At 38.5% G+C, this 22,613-nt stretch overlaps 1 protein-coding gene across 5 annotated transcripts in view; it reads right to left on the reverse strand.

The window, feature by feature from the left end:
- Positions 1-22,613, reverse strand: part of KCTD1 (potassium channel tetramerization domain containing 1) — a 643,332-nt gene that overhangs the window by 372,258 nt on the left and 248,461 nt on the right. The window contains exon 1 of one of the 5 annotated variants that reach the window (XM_044065436.1): positions 15,436-15,564. The exons of 1 other annotated variant lie outside the window; for it this stretch is intronic. Coding sequence is in view for 3 of the 4 variants with exons in the window: in XM_044065437.1 (XP_043921372.1) it covers positions 13,034-14,637 (1,604 nt within the window). In the remaining variant the exon portion in view is untranslated. Of the gene's footprint in view, positions 1-13,020; positions 14,664-15,435; positions 15,565-22,613 lie in introns of those variants that run through there. 3 more of the 5 variants (XM_044065437.1, XM_044065434.1, XM_044065433.1) reach the window with 3 other exon arrangements.

Consider the following 22,613-nt stretch of genomic DNA (forward strand, 5'->3'; position numbering starts at 1 on the left):
AACAGTGAAACACGAAGAACATCTCTCTAATTCAAGCCACCTCCACAATAAAGTCAATATACTCAGATGTCATGCCTTGCCACCCTGACTGGTTGCCCTTTAATATTTCTTTTTTGGTGTGGTGGATGATCACTCAAATACTGTCAGTACAAATTAGAAAAAAGTTATTTTCTAGAGATCTTGGATGTAAAGTTCATAGCATCAAAATCCCTTTAAATACTAACATCCAAATAATTAATAGATTCAATACCAAAATGGTTACTAAATTTTAAAAGATCCATACTGTTGTTATGTACATACATTTCAAGCATGGGCATCAATGCCATTCTAGCTTGCCAATACACCAAAACACTTGTTCCCATAATAAGCATCCAGGCTGTTGTTAAAGGTATCTAAACTAGCACTTGCTTTAATGTAATTTGGTAATCTGCAGGGTTGGGAGGGTGGCCTAATGGTTAAAGTGTTTGCCTTACAAACACAAGGTACAGGGTTTGAATCTCACAGGGGATAATTGGCTAGGCTTAAAATGGCTCGCAAGGGCAGTTAGCCTAATACTAACCTATGAACCTATGTTCCATGCATCAGCTACTCTGTCAGAGAACCAGTTAGTACACTTCTCATTCCTATAGAATCTTCTACACAGGTTATCTGATGATTCTCTAGTACTTTTTGATAACCCCAAACATTCCCAGAGATAGTGATCTCTAAATGCTCTATATACCTGAATAAGATCTCCTCTTAGATATCTGTAAGACACGCTGTACACATTCATATATTTTAGTCTTTCGTAATAAATTTTCACATCCATGGATCCCGTTGGTATATTTCCGCTGTACTCTTTCCAGTTTACTCATCCTTGTTTCCATACAGGGTTTACATATTGTTATTCCAAACTCAAGTCTGGGTCTAATGTAACTAACAATGACTTCATCATTTTTGATTTCCTAGACTTTATAAATCTTTTTATACAACATATAAGTTCTATAACTATCATTAACCAATTGGTTGATATGATCAGAAAAACTCATACCTGAATATACCCATACACCCAGGTCCTTAAATGAGTCTACAGTTTCAATCAGTCTGTGCTGTATTAAATATTCACCTTTCAAATGTATGCTTAGTTTCTGATGTATTTATCAGCATATTATTCTCCTGTGCCCAAATGGTCAATTTAGTCAAGTCATTTTGCAGATGTTTTATCTGTAACACATGTAATCAGTTTACCCAATTTCAGGTCATTTGCATATAGACTGTATAACACCTCAGATGAAAAAGTTAGGTCTGAAAGATACAATCTGAACAAGTAAGGACCTAGGATAGAGCCCTGTGGGTCACCCTGATTGTAACCAAGGATTTCACCTTCCATTGCTGTATGATACTTGCCATGTCCTATTTGTAAGCCATATTGACATATACCATAAATTCCCCTAAAAGTGCAACCGTACAATCCCAAATCAGAAAATATAGTGAAATATGTTTATAACACTTAGATTTAAAAATATCAGGTTGTTCCCAGAAATATAAAATAATACTGGCGAACAGGGCACACACTGCACCCATGGCTACTCCATTTATCTGCTTATAAATTCTGCCCTCAAAATACATGAAGCTGTTCGTTAAAACTAACTTCATATTTTCAACCAGCAGCCTAGTGCTCCCACAGTCAAACTCTCACTTTCCAGGACATTCTCAAACCACAACATCCTTGTGGACTGGGGTAGAACCGAAAATAGATCAACTATATCAATTGTAACAAACATGGAAGGGGGTTTAAACATTGTAAGAAAATCCCAAGAATCCAGTAGAATATGTTCATTTTTTTTCTTTCACCTATGCAGTTATGGGGGTAGGTTTTTGAACCTGCTGCAGCTACTACTGTCCTTAAAAAGAGGGTCTAGGAGGAGTTTTTTATGGATTTTTGGTATTCTAAATGTAGACGGGATAACCGAATGGTTACTTTCAAAGTCGTACAAAGTGCTATATATTACACCTTGCAATACTTTTTTTTCCAGTGTCTGGTCTATATTCCTATAGGCCACATTAACTTCATTCCTGAAGGTCTGGATGTATCTGGAATCACTGTGTAATAGCTGTAACATTCTAGCCGAATAATCCCAAAGATCTGTTAAAACCACCCTTCCCTCCTTTATCAGGCTTCATAACTTGGATGTTTATTTTTACTAAATTTCCTGTAATAACTCGTATTCTTTCTTACTCAAATTTAAAACCTTCTTCTTATTGTTTTTTATGCACTGCCTAATTTCTCCCTCCACGAGTGCTATGGTGTCTGGAGGGGGGATTAAATACACTTTTCTTCCGCATAACCCCTATATTAACAGGCATGTTTCTGCTGTATAAAACCAACAGGTTTAATTTTCGCACAAACAATTTTAAATCTATTAGTGTATCACATGCTCGTTGTTGGTACAAAAGTAAAACCTTCCTTGAAAATCAAAAAGTGCTCACTGGTTAGCTTTAAACCACTGTAACTGAAAATGTGAAAGTTATCCTGCGAGTGTATAACACCTTGGATGGTAAACACTATGGTTGTCATCAACAGTAAAATTCAGAATGATCAGTTCAACTTTCCAGTCTCCCCTCCCCCAGCAAGAGTGGTGGCATTTCACTTTGTGAGAGCCCTCCGGGTACATTCGAGTAATTCTGCCTGTTCTGCAACCTCTGTGAATCTCTCAATGGGGGAAATTTTTAAAGGGCCAATTCAAATCATAACCAGCTCCTTACTGGTACTGTACCCATCATTTTCTGCATGCATTATGGTCAAAATGAAAATCTGGACTTCAGCATTAGCCCCATAGTTTATTGTTCCTGCACTATATTCACTAGAAAATCTCCTCACACTACCCTTGGTCTTGGGGAGAGGGTAAACTCTATTTTCAGATTAACAACCTTGGGCATAAGGAGGATTAGTATGAAGGGACATCCTGTCCTTGTGAAAAAACAAAAAAGGAGGAATGGCCATAAGGGTCTGAAGCTTAGTAACCCTCGGAACATAAGTAAGAGCAAGCAACAAGACAGTCTTCCAGATATAATTTTGCAGAGAAGTTGAAACAGCAGGCACAAAAGGAGCCCGAGTCAATTTTTTCCAAAGCAAAATTAAAGGTCCCATAACCTCAAATGAGAAGCCAAAGGAGGATTCAAGGGCAGACAGGCAGAAACAGGTGACAAATACTACAGCAGGTATGGTCATGGGAAGAATCCAAATTTAAAAAAAGACTGCGTTTGTGACTATCCTTATGGGGAGTCTGCCTCCCACACTTTCCCTTCTTGGATGACATGAACTCCAGGTAAGCAAAGGAAAGCAAGATCAATAATAAAAAAATAAATAAATAAAATAAAAAATAAAAAAAGACCCTAACGGGGCACTTATCTGATGGCTAGGTATTCAGCAAAGGCCATTCAGACCGACAAGTGATGATAGCGTTCAGACCAGCAGCAAAGCAGTTAAGTAGTTTTGGGTATCTGCATCCATACGTCACCTTTATGCCCTATGTCCTGTATGGCTAACGTACAGCACATTCAAGGTCTAAAGGCTTTGGTATACTTGAAGGACCTTGGGTTATCCTTAGCAGAAGATCCCTACAGTTATGAATACTGCAACAGTGATACAGAAATACATTTAAAAAGTTATATAAAAATATGCCGAAATAATGGAATAAAAAGACAGCTGAGGCAGTGGTCAGTGTGCTTCAGGATGGTCGTAAGGAGGCCTACCATGGAAAAGATTCACTGCAAACAGTTCACAACGTATAACCCCATCTAGGATTTTACAGTCAAGAAGCTATCAAAGGCTTGGTACTGCAACAATCCAAAAAATAGTTGAGCATTTGCTACTAGGATCCAAACTTTTAAAACTAAATAAACATAAACGAATGTAAAACAAGAAAAAAGAGCTGTATATTCACAAGTAACTACAAAACAAGTCTTTTATTCCACAAAATGTCAGTATGAAGCGCTTTTTGTTAAGCTAGATAGCAAAACTTCAGATTAAAAAAAACTTGCTTAACTAATGTTTAAATATACATCATGTGACTTACTTTGGTCATTAAAACACATTCATTATTCATTAGCAAGTCAATAAATTTAAACATACAGTACATTGTTTTAAAAAACAAGAGACTTATAAAGTCAGAAACTAGAACCAAAACTAAAAGTCAGAAACTTAAAAAGTGCTTGACATTCCCAACAAAAGATCTTTTTCTCTTTCATTTGTTTTTTAGATTTGTTTGATATTTAAATTCATACTAGAAAATAGATATGTGTATGTAGAAAAGATATATATATATATATATATATATATATATATATATACACACACACACAAAAAAAAATTTAAATATATATATATATATATATATATTATATAAACTTTTATCTCATTAGGGCTTTCAGTTTTAAAATGCTTTTGACACAGCAGAACTCATTCAAGCCTTCAAGCCTGGGTACTGACAGGCATTTAGTTTAAGTTGTCATAACAGTTCTGCTCTTTCAAGTAGTAAGGGCACTGGTCCACCTCTTATATCTGTCTGGACTTGGTCAATGACTTTAAACTTGAATTTGTGATCTGGAAAGTCACTGCAATGTTTGGCTAGTGCATTGTCAAGTTTTTTTCTTTCCTATATTGTAAATATGTTCGTAAACCCTCTCTTTAAACTTATGGTCGGTTTTGCCGACATAAAATTCTGGACACAATTGGCACAATGCTATGTAGACTATAGATTTAGAGTTACAGTTAAACCTTTGGTGTAACCAATAGGTCTTGTCTCTCACATTAAATCTACATCCTGTTTCAATGTGTTATACATTGATTACATGCTTCGCACCTCAGCATCCCGGGGTTTCTAGTAGAAATTGGTTTAATTAATTCAAGAATGTTTTTCAGATTCTTACCTTTCTTGAAAATCATCAAAAAGTGGTCACCTAGTTTACTTCCCATATCTTGTTCTGCTGTTAATAACACCCAATTTTTCTTAATGTTTGTTTGTGTCTTTCGGCTTTTCCTGGTTAGGGGTCGCCACAGCGGAACTCCGGTCCGCTAATGAATGGCAGTTGATTTTTATATGCCGCGTTACCAGCCCTGACGCACAACCTTCAATGAAGGTACGCCCATTCACGCATGTCTCCATGCAGAAGACGCTCTAGCTGAGAATCGAACCGGACAGTGTCTTACTGTGAGGCGACAAAGCTACCGCAGCACCGCGCCAATTTTTCTTAATAGTGCTTATTAATTCACCTGAGTCATGACAAAATGTTGTTGTAAAACTCAGGGTATATGATGTGACATGTCTAGTTAGACTTATGTTACTTACTGGGTGGGTGTTCCTCAGGTACTCTGAAAAACTATCTGTACCTACCTCACTAGATCCAGTGCCACCTAAAATTGGTTTATAAATGCTCTGTTTCCTTTTATTACAGACTTCTAGAATCAGTTGAGATAGTAATTGTGTTGGATACCCCCTATGTGTGAATACAGACCTAAGGGTCTCACACTCCTCTTCAAAATGAGAATCCTCGGTCGCCATCCTTGCTGCCTGGACTAGTTGTCCTTTAACAACTGATTTCTTTTGGTGTTGAGGGTGTGAACTGGTGTAATGCAGGAAAGAGTTTGAGTATGTGCTCTTCCTGTATATCCGGGCCTTATATCTCTGCTTATGTAGGTCTTTTGTTAACTCAATGTCCAGGTAGGATATAGTAGTCTCCTTGAACGTGCTGTTAAGGACCTGCAAACTCTATATGAATTATTGTTACTTAGGGTGGTATATCTGTTGGTTTTTGGGAGTCTATATGAATTTCAATTTAATACAAGCTATCCAGCTCTTCTCAGATTTTTAAGCCAGGGATATCAGAACTGATGCAGACAGTGTGCAAACAGACATTAGGGGAGTAAGACTTCCCGATCTACTGAATGTGGCTCTTCAAGGGCACTAAATGGGATGCAAGGGCATGACATTCTGAAAGCCCAGTTTTTATGGCTCCACTATCATGCACTGCACACACAGAGCAAAAGGAGGACAACAGGAGCCATAACGCAGCTGGGAGTCACATACTTATAAAACATCTGTGACATCTCGCCTACTGTAACATTCTTACATTTCCCACCAAGTTCAAGTGCATCTTTTCAGTGATGACTCAGTAGCAATGTTTCATTGAAAGATTTGCTATGTTGTTCATTCTCATAGAAATAGTTAATTTCATTAGTAGCTTACAGTATTAATTGTCTAACACGTTCATGAATTAAGATTTCATGATACAGAGGATACATACTTGATGGCTGAATACCAAGGGATGAGCCACAGCCATTTACTAGAATTTTCTTGATCTGTGTGCCAAAACATCACCAGTACCTGAAACAAATGTGTTGCTTATAAGATGAAATAAGATTTAATACCTGTTTTTTATTATTTTTGAATATAACTTAGGTGATCCCATATGAAACAAGCATGGTCTGATAAACCAATAGTGTGATATTACTAATGTGACAGCAGATAAAATGGTTCAAATACTACACATGAGAGAGCTCGTACATACAAGCGACAGGTTGGTGAGGCAGTACCTGAATATTAGACTCAAAGTTAGAACCATATACGGGGAATTGGCTATATCCACATGAGAACTGGCTACAACTGTTTTACAGAATATATGGCTACATATGGAAGAAATGGCAGGCTAGTGAGCTTGGAGGAAGAGTTGAAGTGTCACCTGCCACTCCCACAGCAGAAGGTCAGGATTGGAAGAGGGGTTTGAACAGTCTGGTCCCTAGATTCCTACAGCACTCTACTTGTGCAATGTAGCACCTACAAATGGGAAAATCCCCTGCATGGAAACAAAGCAAATCCATTCTGGGGTACCTGGACTTTTAGGAAAGCATGACCACCAATCATGGATGTTCACTGGTCCAACTTGCAGTTGAGCTGCAGGATCTGATTTTTTTAAACAAACCTTACGTTTGACACACATCTGTTAAATGTCCATTCCTTTTCTGATATAGTTTGGCAAACTAAATATGTGGCTGCAGCCATTTCCACAAAAGTTTATTTTCAGATTCTTAAGTACGCATATTTGACTGCTACATAAAGGTAAATGCTGCTCATGATAAGACAGATCTTTTGCTGCCTTAAGAGACATTGGAGAGCTACTTAACACACAGGCCCACTCTACAACAGCATTTTACTACCAGTCAGCTAAACACTGCAACTAAATTATGAAATACTTGGACATTCCTTTAAGATCTGAAAACTTGAATGGAATGCAATATTACAATTAAAAAAAATAAACAAACCAAGGACCAGATTCAATAAAGTCTACACTAAGCGTACACGATATGTATTCAGGAACATCCTAACCACATTTTTTGTGCTTTCTAGTCACTCGGAAAGATTATATTAATTGTACATGTAGTCTACACTTTGTGGTAACCTTTATGAATCCCCGTCACCTTTATGAATCCCCGTCAATATTTAAAAGTGCAAGGAAATCTGCAGGAAAACTAAAATCAGGAAGAAGAAGGTATGAGTTATGCCTGTATTATTTGTTCACTCAGAACGGTGTACACTTAGTGTAGGCGTTATTGAATCCCACGGAAAATCATAACATACAGAAAGAAGTGGTAAAATATGAAACTTCTGAAAAGCCAACAAAACACGGTAGTAAAACACTTAAAAATATCAGGCTGGCTATAAATGAGCTGATGGAATTAAGGTGCCATTTCACAGATTACTGTAAAAAAAAAAAAAAAAAACAAAACAAAAAACCTCTGGCATCAAACCATTTCTTCCACATACTACTTTGCTTAAACCAAAATACACCTGCCTACCACCCAAATGCAAGCGCTCACATCCTTGATATTTATTACCATCTCTCCCTCCCCCAAAGACTAAACTTTAAAAGAAACTTTGAATCAACAGGCTACAACAGTCACTGGTTTATACATCTCATAAGCACCATGCATGCATCACTTTGGTGCTATGCTTATGATATCCACTATTCTCCGTTTAAATTAACCAACTCCCCATCATTACTTATGCAGATGACACGGTCATCTACAGGTCAGATTCCTCAATTCTGTAGACATGCTGTAAACCAAGAACCGAACTCAAAACACTAGAACCAAAACTGAAGCAAAAATGTAGGCCGGTGACACCAAACACAATCAGTAAGCAGTTCAGCAATTCACCAAATTCCTCAATTCTGTACAACTATGCTGCAATAACAACAAGACAAGACCGTTTAACCGTACAAACTGGTAAGCTCCAGAAAACTAATGCTGGAGTCAAAGACTGTTTTGAAATTTCTCAAAGGCTAAAAACTGCCCCGTCTGGACTTGGGTATTTCAACGAGAGAGCAGCTTGTAGGGGATTATTGTTGTGGTGATCAGGAATCACTAAGACTCTGGACAGACTAAGACCTAAACTTGCATTTTCACGTTCAAGGTTACCAAAGGAAAAATATGTCAGCCTCTCTTAGGTAGGTAGGTAAGTAGACTATAGGGAAAGGGATCCTAATGGCACAATCTGAATATGCTCTGTCCATCGTAGGCTTGCTCTTAAAAGAACCTTAACTTTCTACAAAACTATAGCCAACAAAATAAACTTTATTTCCATAAGTTCAAGGTCAGAGCAGCACTACTAAGTTTCAAAAAAGCCATATAGCTCTCATTACACCACATACATGTTCTTTTAGGCTCATTTCTTTTCAAACATCTAAAAACAAAACTCTTTCCCTTTTCTGGCTGGGAGGTTCACCACCAGAGAAAGAACATAACATCACTCACAATATTTTCCATATTACCCCTATCATAAAAGGGTTCAACCTCTCTTCAAACATTCAGGAGAAAAGAAACAGCACCTAATCAGAATACCACTGTCTCCACAGTAAAATGTAAAGGCTGTCCAATTCATCTTTCAAACATATTTTGTTTACTCTTGTACACTACCCCAGACAGAATCCTCACCGTCTTGAAAATACTCTAAGTTCCACTCCCAGTCAGTCCCCTCACCCCTTCTAGATGTGCCCTCCAAACCCGTGCTAAATACTAAATATGTGACTGCACAACCAACAAAGTTTTATGCAAAGCCTATTACTCTGATTGTACATGACATATGACATAAACAATCCTCTCATATTTTAAGCAGAGCCACTGTGACACTTTTTTTCATCATCTCTATATGCTTCTCCCCACTAAAAATAATGTGAATTAGCAAAATATGACTTAGGCACTACAAAGCTTTGTAAATATTCTGCAATAAATACTATTTAATAATAGTATTTCTTTTTCCAGTCATTTCTCTTTTATCTGTAGAAACTTCTATATGCTTTTATCTCCTTTTTTGAACTTAGGTTGAGCAAAAAAATATGTCCTTCCAGGGATCAGTATTCTACCCAGATTAATACAATTAAATAATTAAATACTCTTCTATTACATTCCAGTGATCAACACTACAGAAACGTTAAACACAGGAAAGCAAAAACATTGACATACTATTATTTTTCTATATTTTATGACTGACAGTCATGTGACATTTACACTGTGTTCAGATCTAAACTCAATGAAATGGTCACACCTAAACATAATGCATGCATGTTTAAACTACTTAACTCACAATACAAAAATAGGACATCTTTTTTTCTCTTAATCCTCCCTCTGACCACCCTTCTGCTCCTTTAACTGCTGACTGCACTCTTGCGTGACAACATGAAGCTGTTTCCACACTGGGTAAGCACATAGGTGCAAGGTGACTTCAGAAGTGGTGGGCATTGATGAAAAGATTATCCTTGGCAGTACATCAATCTATTGAAGCTGTAAATATTAAACATTGTAATACTATTTCCCCAGAGAAAAATATATTGTGTTAAAAATAGCACTGTTAAGTAACCAATGAACATTACCTTTTTAACTAACTAAAGGTTAAACCTGGCCTAGGGATATGTCCCTTCAGGCACTAGCCATTTCAATAGCAAAGATGCATGTGTCCTTTAGTCAGAACCAGCATTTCCACTGAAATGCCTCCATGCTTGTCCACAGTCAGCCAGTCCTCATACTTCACATCTCACAGGTATAGGAATTGCACTGGATAAGGCACACAACTTACAGCCCTTATCCCTCTTCCCTAAGGCCTGCTCCATAAAGTCACACAGCTCATCCCTGTAAGCACAACACTAACACAATGACCTATTCATATGGGCCAACTACCTTACAAATGCAAAGAAAAGGGGATAATTAAAGTCAAATGAGTTAACTAGTTACAGAAACTTGAGCACTACTATTTCCAAACTATTTTAAACAATCTCTTGCTCTATTTTACACCTCTTACGCATAAATATAAATGCATCTGCTTCAGGGCTGAATTTTAATTAATTTGCAACCGTGTTTATGCTTACTCATCAACTTTTAGGGTAGTAAGCTTGAAAATGACTGATTTATTTTATGTATATTCATCTTACATATGCTTTTATAATGCTTTGTCTACTTATCATTCACCATGTTGAATGTTAATTAATGTACCTTGTCTTACATTTTCAGTATTGCTGCTGTGTCTGCTTTTTGTTGCAATTGCCTCATGGCCTTGGTAGTGATGAAACAGGTCTTATACCAGCCCACTCACTCTGGTAAGAAACATTAAGTAGATAAATATTCATGCTACAATGACCACACAGATAAGCATAATGCGGCCTTTATTATATATGGTTAACAATAAACAAATTTTTAATTATTGCTATGTAATACAACCTTCTTACCAGACTACTGCTATGCAGACGTGCTAGATACCTTTCTCTCTTTATAATAAACATCTAGGAATCAATACAGCCATCATAAAAATAAAATGCAGAATCTCTACTGCTGAGCAACAAAAAGTGGGTGGAAGGTTTCATTCACAAGGCTTCTAAAAATTTTAGTTCACAACTTTTAACAAAAGATTGGTGCAAACAAAATCTACCAAGCTATTAACATGCCATAAAAATTTCTTAACAGAATGCATGGGAGAACTAAAATGATTCAAAATCAGTTAAACTATTGGCATGAAATAGTTAACTGGGCAACTTAGTAACAGGCTGCAAGTAATATACTTCATCGCCAGATCATGGTTTGGTTCCCAGAGCAAACACATACCCACTAAAGGCAAATCAGTGAAAAAACACTGTTAGCCTGAACGACCCCTAAAAATCAGCACTTACATCCACTGGGTCAGGGTAAAATAAAAAGTACAGAAACTTTCTCTACTTAAGCTAGTGAGCACTTCAGCTTTTCAAAGACATAATTTAACACCCTGCATTAATGCACACCAACAATCTTACAGTGCTTCATGCATCTACAATTTATCCTCCAAACTACCTTCTACATAGCAGCTCACAAAGACATCCATAGTCACAATACACCTGACACCATTACATGCAGCCTATCAGTGATGGCCAAGCATCTACTGCTTTACCACAGTGTCTGGTATAATTTCACAACCAACCAATCAAGTTCTTTCCCTTCCAGCAATTTTGTTCAATGATGCATGCTCCCTTTGTGCAACCAATCTGACTATAGAAAAGGTGAAGGATTTATCACTCTTCACAACAGACTTTGTCATTTTAGAAGTTAAAGAGTTGGTAACCCTAAACCACCATATGATAGTCTACAGACAATGACTAGGTGGGAGACAGATGTGATTAGCAAGGAACTAGACATTTATTCCACAGAAAATCCTGTGTGTAGATAGCAGCACTTCAGTATTGCTGAATAACAGTGTTGCAGTGTCTCTGGCCATAAGAAAAAGCATTCTGAACTACATAATATAAAAATATACAAGCAAATGTCACAGACATCTCGAACGAACTACTGTTATCCCAGAGCCACATTACTAAAAGTACTAAAAGCTAACTCAACAATGCCAGCAAGGATTCATGCTGTCCAACTATAAGGTGGGTGCTACAAAGGTGAATGAAAACAGCAACCATAACTTTGTAGAAAGTGCACAAGTAATGGCAACAAGGAAACTGAACAACAGATTCCAGTATGGATACTGCTTATGTGACAGACTTGGGAGGACATTGCATTATCTAGGCTTTTGGCGGACGGTGAAGAGAAATAGGCTTGTGCAGATGCCAGACAATTTACAGTGCATTGGTATACCTTCCAATCAATCCATCCTGCTGAGCTTTCAAACCCTTAGGAAGGGCACACAAGACACAATTAAAAAGGAAACAAAAATTTTCATCTGCTTTTACTCAGTCATGTTTGCAATACGTCAGAATGTAATAGCGCTAAACTATAAATAATGTACAGTAATCACTAAGCATTTGCTGTATGTCTATTTTTTTTTTTTTTTGCTTGCACACAATTATATATTAAACTTTTCAATTTTCTTAATATGCTGCATATACATTATTCTTTCTCCGGTACTCTGACTACATGTTTCTATTACTATAATGTACAGATTATAACTTTTAAAGCGGGTCTAGCTGGGCCAAAAGGCTCTGCCCATTAGACCTTCCTGGTTAGCAAAGCAAAATAAATGCATGCAACAAAATCAAACGAGGATTAACAAACAATGCACACAACTTTGACCATGAAAAAAAGTATCACACATAAAAACAGGACTGGGGACACAGCATATCATAACAGAAAGTACATATGCAGTGATACAAAGCAATACAACAAAACAATGTGAAAAATTCAATTAACACAATAACTGTGATTACAATAGATGGTGATTTGGCCTACATAGCTTGGACAGTGCCTGAAAAGGATCTTTGGCCCAGCACAGTTAAATACAAACACAGAATCTCTTCACAGATCTAGTGACAACTGTTGCTGAAACCAGTCCTTGGTTCAAATCCTTTCATTATGTGCCTATGGACCTACAGGTGACCCTTCAACTGAAATACTTACATGAAAATTAAATTGGTACTACAAACCAATAAGCAATCAGCATTGTCTCTTCCTAATTTGAGTAACATTTTAGCTTTAAAAAGTACTGAAAACACAAACAAAATGGTTCAAGCTGCACTTGTTACCTGGGTAGCTGACACAATGGTAGGTGATGTGGTACGTATGTGCCCATTGGTTTCAGGAGGACTAGGCTGTTGCTGATCCTTTACAACAGACATGACCACCCCAGAGTCTACAGGATCAGGAGGGCGTACACAGAGTCGTTTAGGGGAAGGCTGACCACAGGATTCAGCAGTATAAACAGGTTCATACAAAACATGCTTTGCTGTGACTTCACCTTTAAATTCATTAAGAGCATGGTCTGTAGCAAGAACAAAAGGGGCTACCAACTGGATATGGTGTGATCCATTCCGTGCCTCTGATGAGCATGGAGAGACCACCTTGCTACCAATTCCAGCTATACTGTTTAGAGTAGCAATGGACACAGCACCTATACAATGGTTTGTGTAAGTCTTGGACAACTTGGCTGCTTTAGACAACATCTGCATTCGTGTGCCCAAAAGGTTTTTGCCAATAGCTTTGTTCTCATACCATGTCACATCACTTTCATTACAATGGTCTCTAGGCCTCTGAAAAAAAGCTTTACAAAGTGGATTTCGCTTTGACAAGTACTTGACAAAACTAGCATACGGACAAAACTCTGTACCTGTTTCATACATTCTTGGTAAGTTTTCATCATCATTATCAGCCCTCTTTTTACTCCAGGAAGCAGACCTGGATTTATGGTATGGTCCTAATGTTTTAAAATAAACAAACTTTCTCCCATCTTCATCCATGGCTAACCCAAAAGAATCCTCTTCCAGTTCCCTTTGATTTTCTCTACCCCTTGTGCAAAAATACATGCAAGTCTCAAACCAGACTTTGTTCAGAAGCCCAAACGGTGTGTTCGTATTGAATTCATTGGAGGTGTAAAGTTTTCTGAGATCAGCCCTTGTGATTGCTTGCTTCTGGACCACTGGCCCTGCCCCTTGCTCTTCCAGCTTCCGGATCACTGCTGCCAAAGTAAGATTGGCACTCCTAAGCTCGGGGTCCTTCGTAAGATCCAAGGTACGACAGTAAGGCGGTTCGTTCAGATACCTGTTCAAAGAGCTCCGGATGCTGATAAGTGAAGATTTGCTATACAGCTGTCCGCTTTTTGATCTCGCCTCTGCGTAGAAGGAGCGCAGCACTTTACATAACGCCTCCTTGTCCATTGTTTCGAAGTCTGGACTTTGGGATTTCTCTGTCAGATACTCCCGAAAGATACGCACAGCATAGCGAGTGGCGAGACGGGTGTTCTCACTCAGCCTTGCCCGCTCCGGGCGCTGTAGATCCACCTCCGCATCAGAGTCCAGTCCACAGTTGTGCAGCAGTTCTAGCTCTGACTCAAGCTCGCCGCGCTGGTCCATATTCATTATATGGACCGCCTCTCCGTCTTGCCCATTACAACATTCCTGGTCCGGCGCCCCCTCGTCCCAGTCCAGTCTGCTCCCGTATTCTTCTTCCTCGTCACCAGTGATTTGTACCTCCTGGATCTCATCATCCTCTTCTTCACTGTTCGCCGTGCTGCTGTTACGGACCGTGCCACTTCTGCCACGGTGGTGGTTCTCGCCGTCGCCTCTACTGCCGCCAGTGTTACAATCCCCGCTGCCAGGCATTCTCGCCATATTGCTGCTTTTTGCCAGTCCTCGGGCAGGGCGCATGCGCTATATTGGACCGCAGCGCTGCCGAGTGCTTTGTGTTTAGTGACCTTCAGCTACTCCAGGCGGGCAGCAGCGGTGGCTGCCTGCCTTTTCTTAAAGGGGCCATCACAGTCACCGGGCGCCTCTATAGACTGCTAACCTGGGAAAACATGCATTTAAACTTGGAAGTAAAAGAGAGAGAGGGGGGGTATGCGGGCGTCACAATTAAATATTGCCTGAATAGTATATATTCACACGACGAGCCTGAGGAAAGGGAACGCGTATGTGTGTTCAGTGTTACAACTAATGTTAAAATAACTATAGCGTCCCAAAATATATATAAATATATAGATACAAGAAAAACAGATGTACCAACAAAAGCAGGCTAAACGTTTGGCTTAAAAATAAGATGTAGCTGCAGCGAAAGAGTTTATACGAGTTTTTCAACAAGACAGACTACATAGTAAGACTATCAGCACCATGCATAAGGTCGGTCTGATCTGGAGAGAGGTAGCTACCAAGCAAGTTCTGTATTGGTAACCTATAAACGGGTAAAAGTACAAGAAAGGGATGTTTGCAACAGCGTTTCTATTAAACTCTCCAATGCCTCTCTCTCTCTCTATATATATATATATATACACACACACACATCGTTATTCTAGTTCGTCCTTCTGTCATAGCAAGCTGCAGAAAAAGGAACAGTCGATACAGGATATGTTACTTGCGGTTGATGAATGACTAGTGTTCAGCAGTCAGCACACCACCGCCAAGTAACTTTTCTCTGAAACCTTTTTTTGGCGGGGGAATAACTCCATACACCTGCTCAGTTAAATGAAGATGTTCTTTGGGTTAAGAGTTGTTACTGGCTTCATAGCTGTGACTTCTAGGACTGCACCCGCCCCATAGTTCCTCGCAAGTCGCAACTTGGTATTATTTTGTCAAAATTGCGAACATCAGATTTCTAAGTCGCAAGGTGTCAGTGTCCCTTGTGTTACAGGACTCGTTTGGCCCCTCCTGTGGTCTGCCGCATTCAGCGCATGCTTGAACGCAACTTAAAAACAAACTTCTTACGGGTCGTTATGACTGTAATTTACGGTCCAGACTTGTTTTCTAGTTTTGGTGAATTGGGAGACTACATGTTAAAATTAGAATTTCAATGGAGCTGCACTCCGCTTATACTCAAACAGAAGTCACGCTCATAAAATGCCGTTAAAACACTGTTGTAGTACAGTGGCCCATATTCTTATTCTCGTAAGTGACTAGGTTATGCGCTCAATAATCTTGCACGGGAGCCTTAGTCCGTAGAGAATAATACCGCCTTCGACCTGTTAGTGACAACTGCTGGGAAATGTGCCACAGCTCACAGGATGCAATGAAAGGCTGCTTTTTTTTTTTTTTTTTTAGATGGTTACGGGCCGCTCGGCGATGTGAACAATGGCACTAGATGACTGTCACTGTTGAAACAATATACAGACCCCAGTATGCGAAAATGGGTTTATGGATGACTGCATACCTCTCAACTGTACAGCAATATTTGGGGCTCAAACTCCTAAAAGCAGAAATTCGAAGACATCTTCAAGACCTTCCAGTTCGGGCTGGTGTTAGCATTCTAGGGGCCTCTAGGCATTTCCAGTGTACATATCACCCTATCACTAGCACTCCTCCTAAGCAACCTGCAACATTTACTAGTAGTAATCACAGACTGACATGTAGCTACAGTCCTCTTACATTATGTAGGCCCACCTCAGCAAGGGGCTTTTAGATTTACTGGAACTTACCAATGATACATTACAGCAACTCTATATCCACCTCTGGACTTTGTGAAATGGTGCCCTGGGCATACTGTTTCAGCCCTCCCCAACAGAGACACACAGGCCAACCATACCATATGCAGTTGTTCCCTGCCCCTCCGCCCCATATTGGTTTCCCTATATCATACACATTACCTTTTTCCTCCTTTTCTCACACCTGGTCTTATGCACTTTTTCAAGAAGCCATGAATTTCTGTATACTTTGAAGTGCATTTTAACACAACCTTTTCATCCAATGATGGCTTGAACAGAAATTTTGATTAAGGAAAGAAACTGTGGTGCTGTTCAGCTTTAGTTTACTTTGCATCCCTTCAACACACCTTTCTTGACCAAGTACAGTGGATATAAAAAGTTTACACACCCTTGTTAAATGCCAGGTTTTTGTGATATAAAAAAAATGAGACCACAATAAATCATTTCAAAACTTTTCCCACCTTTAATGTGACCTATAACCTGAACAATTCAATTGAACAAGCAAATCTGTTAGGGGAAAAAAATAATAAAAAACATACAATACGCTGGTTGCATGTGTGCACACCCTTAAACTAATACTTTGTTGAAGCACCTTTTGATTTAATTACAACATTCAGTCTTCTTGGGTAGGGGTCTATCAGCATAGCACATCTTGACTCATCAATATTTGCCCACTCTTCCTTGCAAAAGCGCTCCAACTCAGTCAGATTGCAAGGGCATCTCTTGTGCACAGCCCTCTTCAGGTCACCCCACAGATTCTCTATTGGATTTAGGTATGGGCCATTCCAGAACTTTAATTTTCTTCTGGTGAAGCCATTCTTTTGTTGATTTGGATATATGCTTGGGGTCGTTGTGTTGATAGGTGAAATTCCTCTTCATATTCAGCTTTCTAGCAGATGCCTGAAGCTTTTGGGCCAAAAGTGATTGATATCTGGAACTGTTCATAATTCCCACCACCTTGACTAAAAGCCCCAGTTCCAGCTGAAGAAAACTAACTCCAGAGTATGATACTGCCACCACCATGCTACACTGTGGGGATGGTGTTCTTTTTGTTGATGTGAAGTGTTGTTTTTGCACCAAACATACCTTTTGGAATTGTGGCCAGAAAGTTCAACCTTGGTCTCATCAGACCATAACACATTTTCCCACATGCTTTTTGGAGATGATGTATTATTTTGCAAATTTAGCCGGGCCTGGATGTTTTTCTGTGTAAGAAAAGGCTTCTGCCTTGCAACCCTACCCCATAGTCCAGACATATGGAGAATACGGGAAATTGTTGTCACATGTAGTACACATACTAACAAAACACCAAACCAGGAATAAATAAATTCACCAGCAAATGAACTCAGGAAGCAACCAGTAAAGAAATGAACAAAGCCACGAGTTGACCTAGGTTTCATCTTTAATCCGACTTCATCAGAACACAACTTAATGCAAATAAAAAAATAAAAAAAACAACCTTATATACACACCTAAAAATGACATCACGAACAATTCAATTGAATAATTATCTTAATTAACATAATTAACAATCAATATGAAGGCCAGCATACATAGTAAAAAGCACAATCACAAACCTACTAAAAGGTGTATCAACACTAAAATCAGAATGAAAAGTTAAAAACAGCCAAACAAAACTGAATTGCTGCAATTTGTAATGAAGATTGATCATAACAACACTACAAATCTAATTAATCGATGTATACATTGTGTACAACATTATAAGTGCAAGCAAATTCAACCCAATATACTTTTTAATTTTAAAATGGGCATAATAGTAACACAGTTATTAATGCCTGGGAATTCCAATGCATTAAGTTTCAACTGCCATTTCATCTCACCTATATCTAAGTGCACATCCAGTTTTCTTCCACATTTATCTACCAAAATCTGTTGGATCACACAAAACTTAAAATGATGCCCACTATTGGTGTCAATGTGCCTATACAGGGCATTGGTCTTTTTCTTTAACCTAATATCAGACTGATGTTCAATAATTCGGTCTCTTAAAGCCCTGCAGGTCTTCCCAATATAAAAGGCCGGACGCTGTGTGCACATAGCCGCGTATACGACACTTGTGGTATAACAGTCAAAATGAGCCCCAACCCTAACAGTAACTCCAGCCACCTTAAATTCCGCACCCGTCACATTGATCAGGTGACAAACACTACACCTACCGCACTTAAAATTACCCTTACTCCTATAAGAAACAGTGTGTGTAATATCACCTTTTTCCAATAATTGTTTAAAAGAAAGTCCTTTCCTAAAAACACATTTAGGCGGTCTCCCCAATTTCCCACTTACCGAATGATCCATTTTCAAAATTTTCCAATTATTGATGATAATCTCAGCAATATAAGGTGCATCAAAGGAGAAAGTGGTAATAAAATATAATGGATGGTCACCACTGACCCCTGCACTAGATTCATCCTCTCTAAGAATGATGTTACCCATAGGAACAGCATTACTATCAACATGCTCATTTCCAATATCAGGCTTTCCATGCAATAAGGCCCAATACACACCATTGGCCCTTTTGGATTTTACTTCATCCGCAATACAATCACACAGTGCCGCTGGATAACCCCGCCTAATAAACATCAACTTGATGAAGTCAAGTTCTTTAAAAAAATCAACATCCAAACTGGTCATTCTCGCTGCCCTGACCATCTGCCCTTTAACTATTGCCTTCTTCTGATGGTCAGGATGACAACTTGAATAACTCAGATATGAATTCGAAAATGTTGCTTTTCTATGAATGGTAGATATCAATTCAGAATTAACCGGGCTGACAGCTAATTATTAAGAAACTCAATAAATTCTCTAAACTTATCAATTCCACCTTCCCAGATGATAAACAAATCATCTAGGAAGCGGGTGTAAAAGCTAATGTGGGGCATAAATCTGCTAGTAAAAAGAAATTCTTGCTCCCAGTATGCCATTACATAATTGGCATATACCGGGGCGCATGCCGCCCCCATCGCTACACCAGTTGTCTGTTTAAAAAAACTCCCCTCAAACTGAATAAAATTGTTAGTGAGTACAATTTCCATTAGGCCTACCAACAAGTTGATTCTATCCTGATCAAATAAACCTGTTTTTAACAATTGAACCTCCAACCATTCAAGCCCTATTGTTGTGGGAATAACTGAAAACAAGTTTACAACGTCAACTGTTATCATAATAGTATCATTGGTGAATTTAACACCCTTTAGCCTCTCCAAAAATGACCACGAATCTTTGGTAATGTAATTAAATACTTTTAAACCCTTATGTAGCTCAAAATCAAGAAATTTGCTTATAAAACAGGTTTTACTAAACTTGCCATCAACAATTGGCCTAAATGCTAAATTATTTAAGCCCTTGTGGATCTTGGGTATTCCAAAAATCCCACTAACCATTGGATAATCATTAATCAGATACCTATACTCATCCTCATTAATATGCCCTTGCCAAAGTAAGTCCTCAATATACAAACTAACCTTACTATAGGCAATATTTAATTCGTTAAGACTAACATCTTCGTAAGTATCCGTTGCCAATAATGCCATAATACTGTTGACATAATCAACCCTGTCAATAAGCACTAAGCCATTTCCTTTATCGGGCTTCATAAATCTTATAGAAATGTCATTTACCAACCCATCCAACAATTCATGCTCTTCAAAAGTCAAGTTGTCCTTCGTATCAAAAGCCCACTTGTAGTGTGGACTCATTGCCCATCTATAATGCTCCCTAATGTCAAACTCACATATCCTTTCGTATGCATTGGTAACAACATTAGCTGGGGGCATGTACTTACTTGGTTTTTTCAAAGTCAAACCCACTTGATTCCTATTTACACCATCAAAAGTCAATTTCAAGTTCATTTTCCTTACTAACATTTTTAGATCAACTAAAGTGTTACTTAAACAACCCCGAGCTAGAGGAACAAAGGTTAACCCTTTAGCCAATAATTCAACATGTCGTTCATTAATGATTTTAGTAGAATAATTGTATATTTTAAAATCATCAAAACCATTAGCTATAATAACAGGATTACTAGGCCCACTTTCCAGAACTGATATAGAGTTTTCATCAATTACTTGTATCAGTTCTTCAATTCTACAATCCATACTACAATAGTTCAAACTACTTTGCGCCACATTCTCAATTTCCTGCTCAATTTGACTGTCACTATCATCATCAAAATGCACACCAGCCTCACCAAAAAAAGTTGGAAAGGTGTGCAAACTAACATCATACAGGGAATCACAGCCAACATCAGTATTATCTACAGAATTATTAATAAATGAACCACTGTAACCAACAATATTGGAAAAAGCTTCACTCAAACACAAAGACTGCTGGGTTTCAACACAAAATTCATTAACCTCGCCCATTTCAGCGTTCACTAAAGATGACTTTGAATCTACAGTTGATTCTAATTCACACATATTTACATTAACATGTCTCACAGAAGGTGATCCATATCCAGCTCTATGATCACAATTCACATTCAATAAATTATATACACCCTCCAACATATTTGCATCTGTTTCATCCAAATGCAAATTAAAATTGAACATGTCAACAAAGTTATCCAGGTTAATATCTGCAACATTACTACAATCACTAATATGTTGCGACCGTTGTGTAACAGGAATATAACCAGAGACATCAGTAACATTAATAACATTAATTACAACAGGAGAAAATTTTGAATTTAAATGTCCAGAAATTGTCCCAACGTCACGATAGACCAAATGTTCACACACGTCATCCACAAACGACGAAACGGGAACAGCGACACCACAAGCGCTATTCACATTTGAATTTGTAACAAAAGCGGCCGTAAACCCCCCACAAGACTCATGAATTGGAAATGCACAATTGTCGGCCTCCACTGTTAAATGGTCAACACAATTAATACCCACACAATTTGGCTGCTCAGTATCGCTACCAGCAAACCGCTCCTTGGCATTAACACCTGTGTTTAGTTCACAACCCACAAATAAATGCGCTCCACTAGTAACTATATTAGGCGAAACTTCACCAAAAAGTTCAAAGTTGTTGATGGTGCCATCTGTATTAAGCGCTGATAAACGCCCGTTCGCCTCTAAGGAAACAGGGGAACTAGAATCAACTAGACCAGTACAGTTAATATAACCGCTACAATTAGATGAATATGGAAGGCATTTCAAATTGGAAGGCTCACCTGCATAATTGGAACCGCAGCCAAAAATTAGACTTTCCAATGGGCTCGATTGCCCCTGTTGTTGGTATTTACAGAATTTGTTAACTTTGGCTTTGCACCCTGCCTGATGTAATCGCTGAACACATTCTGTTCCTGCCGCTGGTTCCGCCCACGTATCCTCTCTGACCTTCTCGGTTCCACATCTAAAGGGAAATCAGCCCGCTCTTGCTCACCATTTGTACTTTCTTCAATAGGCACCACCTCCAAGTCCCTGCTGTAATTGCTTTTACTTAAAGGGACCTTACCATAACAGTTGCCTTCTGACATGGGATAAGCTTGATTTCGCCTATACTCATTGCTATCCCTTTCTATCTTCTTGGCTTTTCTAGCAAAAATAGTTTCACATTGGTTGTTCACTTCTGCCAGCAAGTTATTATAGTTGGTTAAATAATGGTCAAAATTTAAATCAGTAGTAATAGCCTCATTCACCGTTTCCAGTTCACACACCAAAGAGGCTATTTGCTGATCATTATATTTTATAATGATGGCTAAAAGTTCAAGTCCCATTTTGTTGTATAAATTGTGAACTTCTTCCAACATGTCTTTGTTAGTGGCAATCCCATTGGGATACTTCCAAGCTCGCAAACCTTTAGGTACAAAACCACAGTCAATATTTTTCTGCAAATACCCATTTTCAATTTGCAGTTTTTTAAGGGCAAATAACTTCTTTTCAAATTCATTCAAACGCTGTACCATAGGTTTAAAGACATTTCTTTCCACATTAACCACCACCCCACTTCGCTGAAAGTTAAATTCATTTACTCTCCACTTATTGGCATCAAATTCAGTCCCAAAATTATTATCTTCTGAATTATTGGAATTGGAAGGATTCGTAGACCTCACTCCAGTGTTCACCTCAGGAGAACTACGTCCCACACTTGCCACAGAGGCAAAGTCACGTCTTCCACTAGGTTTTGAACCCAAATTGTGGCCATTTTTCTCATTCTGCTGACCTTCAACCAAAGACTGAATCTGTT

Source organism: Protopterus annectens, chromosome 3.part0, assembly GCF_019279795.1.
Source record: "Protopterus annectens isolate FY-2018-M chromosome 3.part0, PAN1.0, whole genome shotgun sequence".
NCBI lineage: Eukaryota > Metazoa > Chordata > Ceratodontiformes > Protopteridae > Protopterus > Protopterus annectens.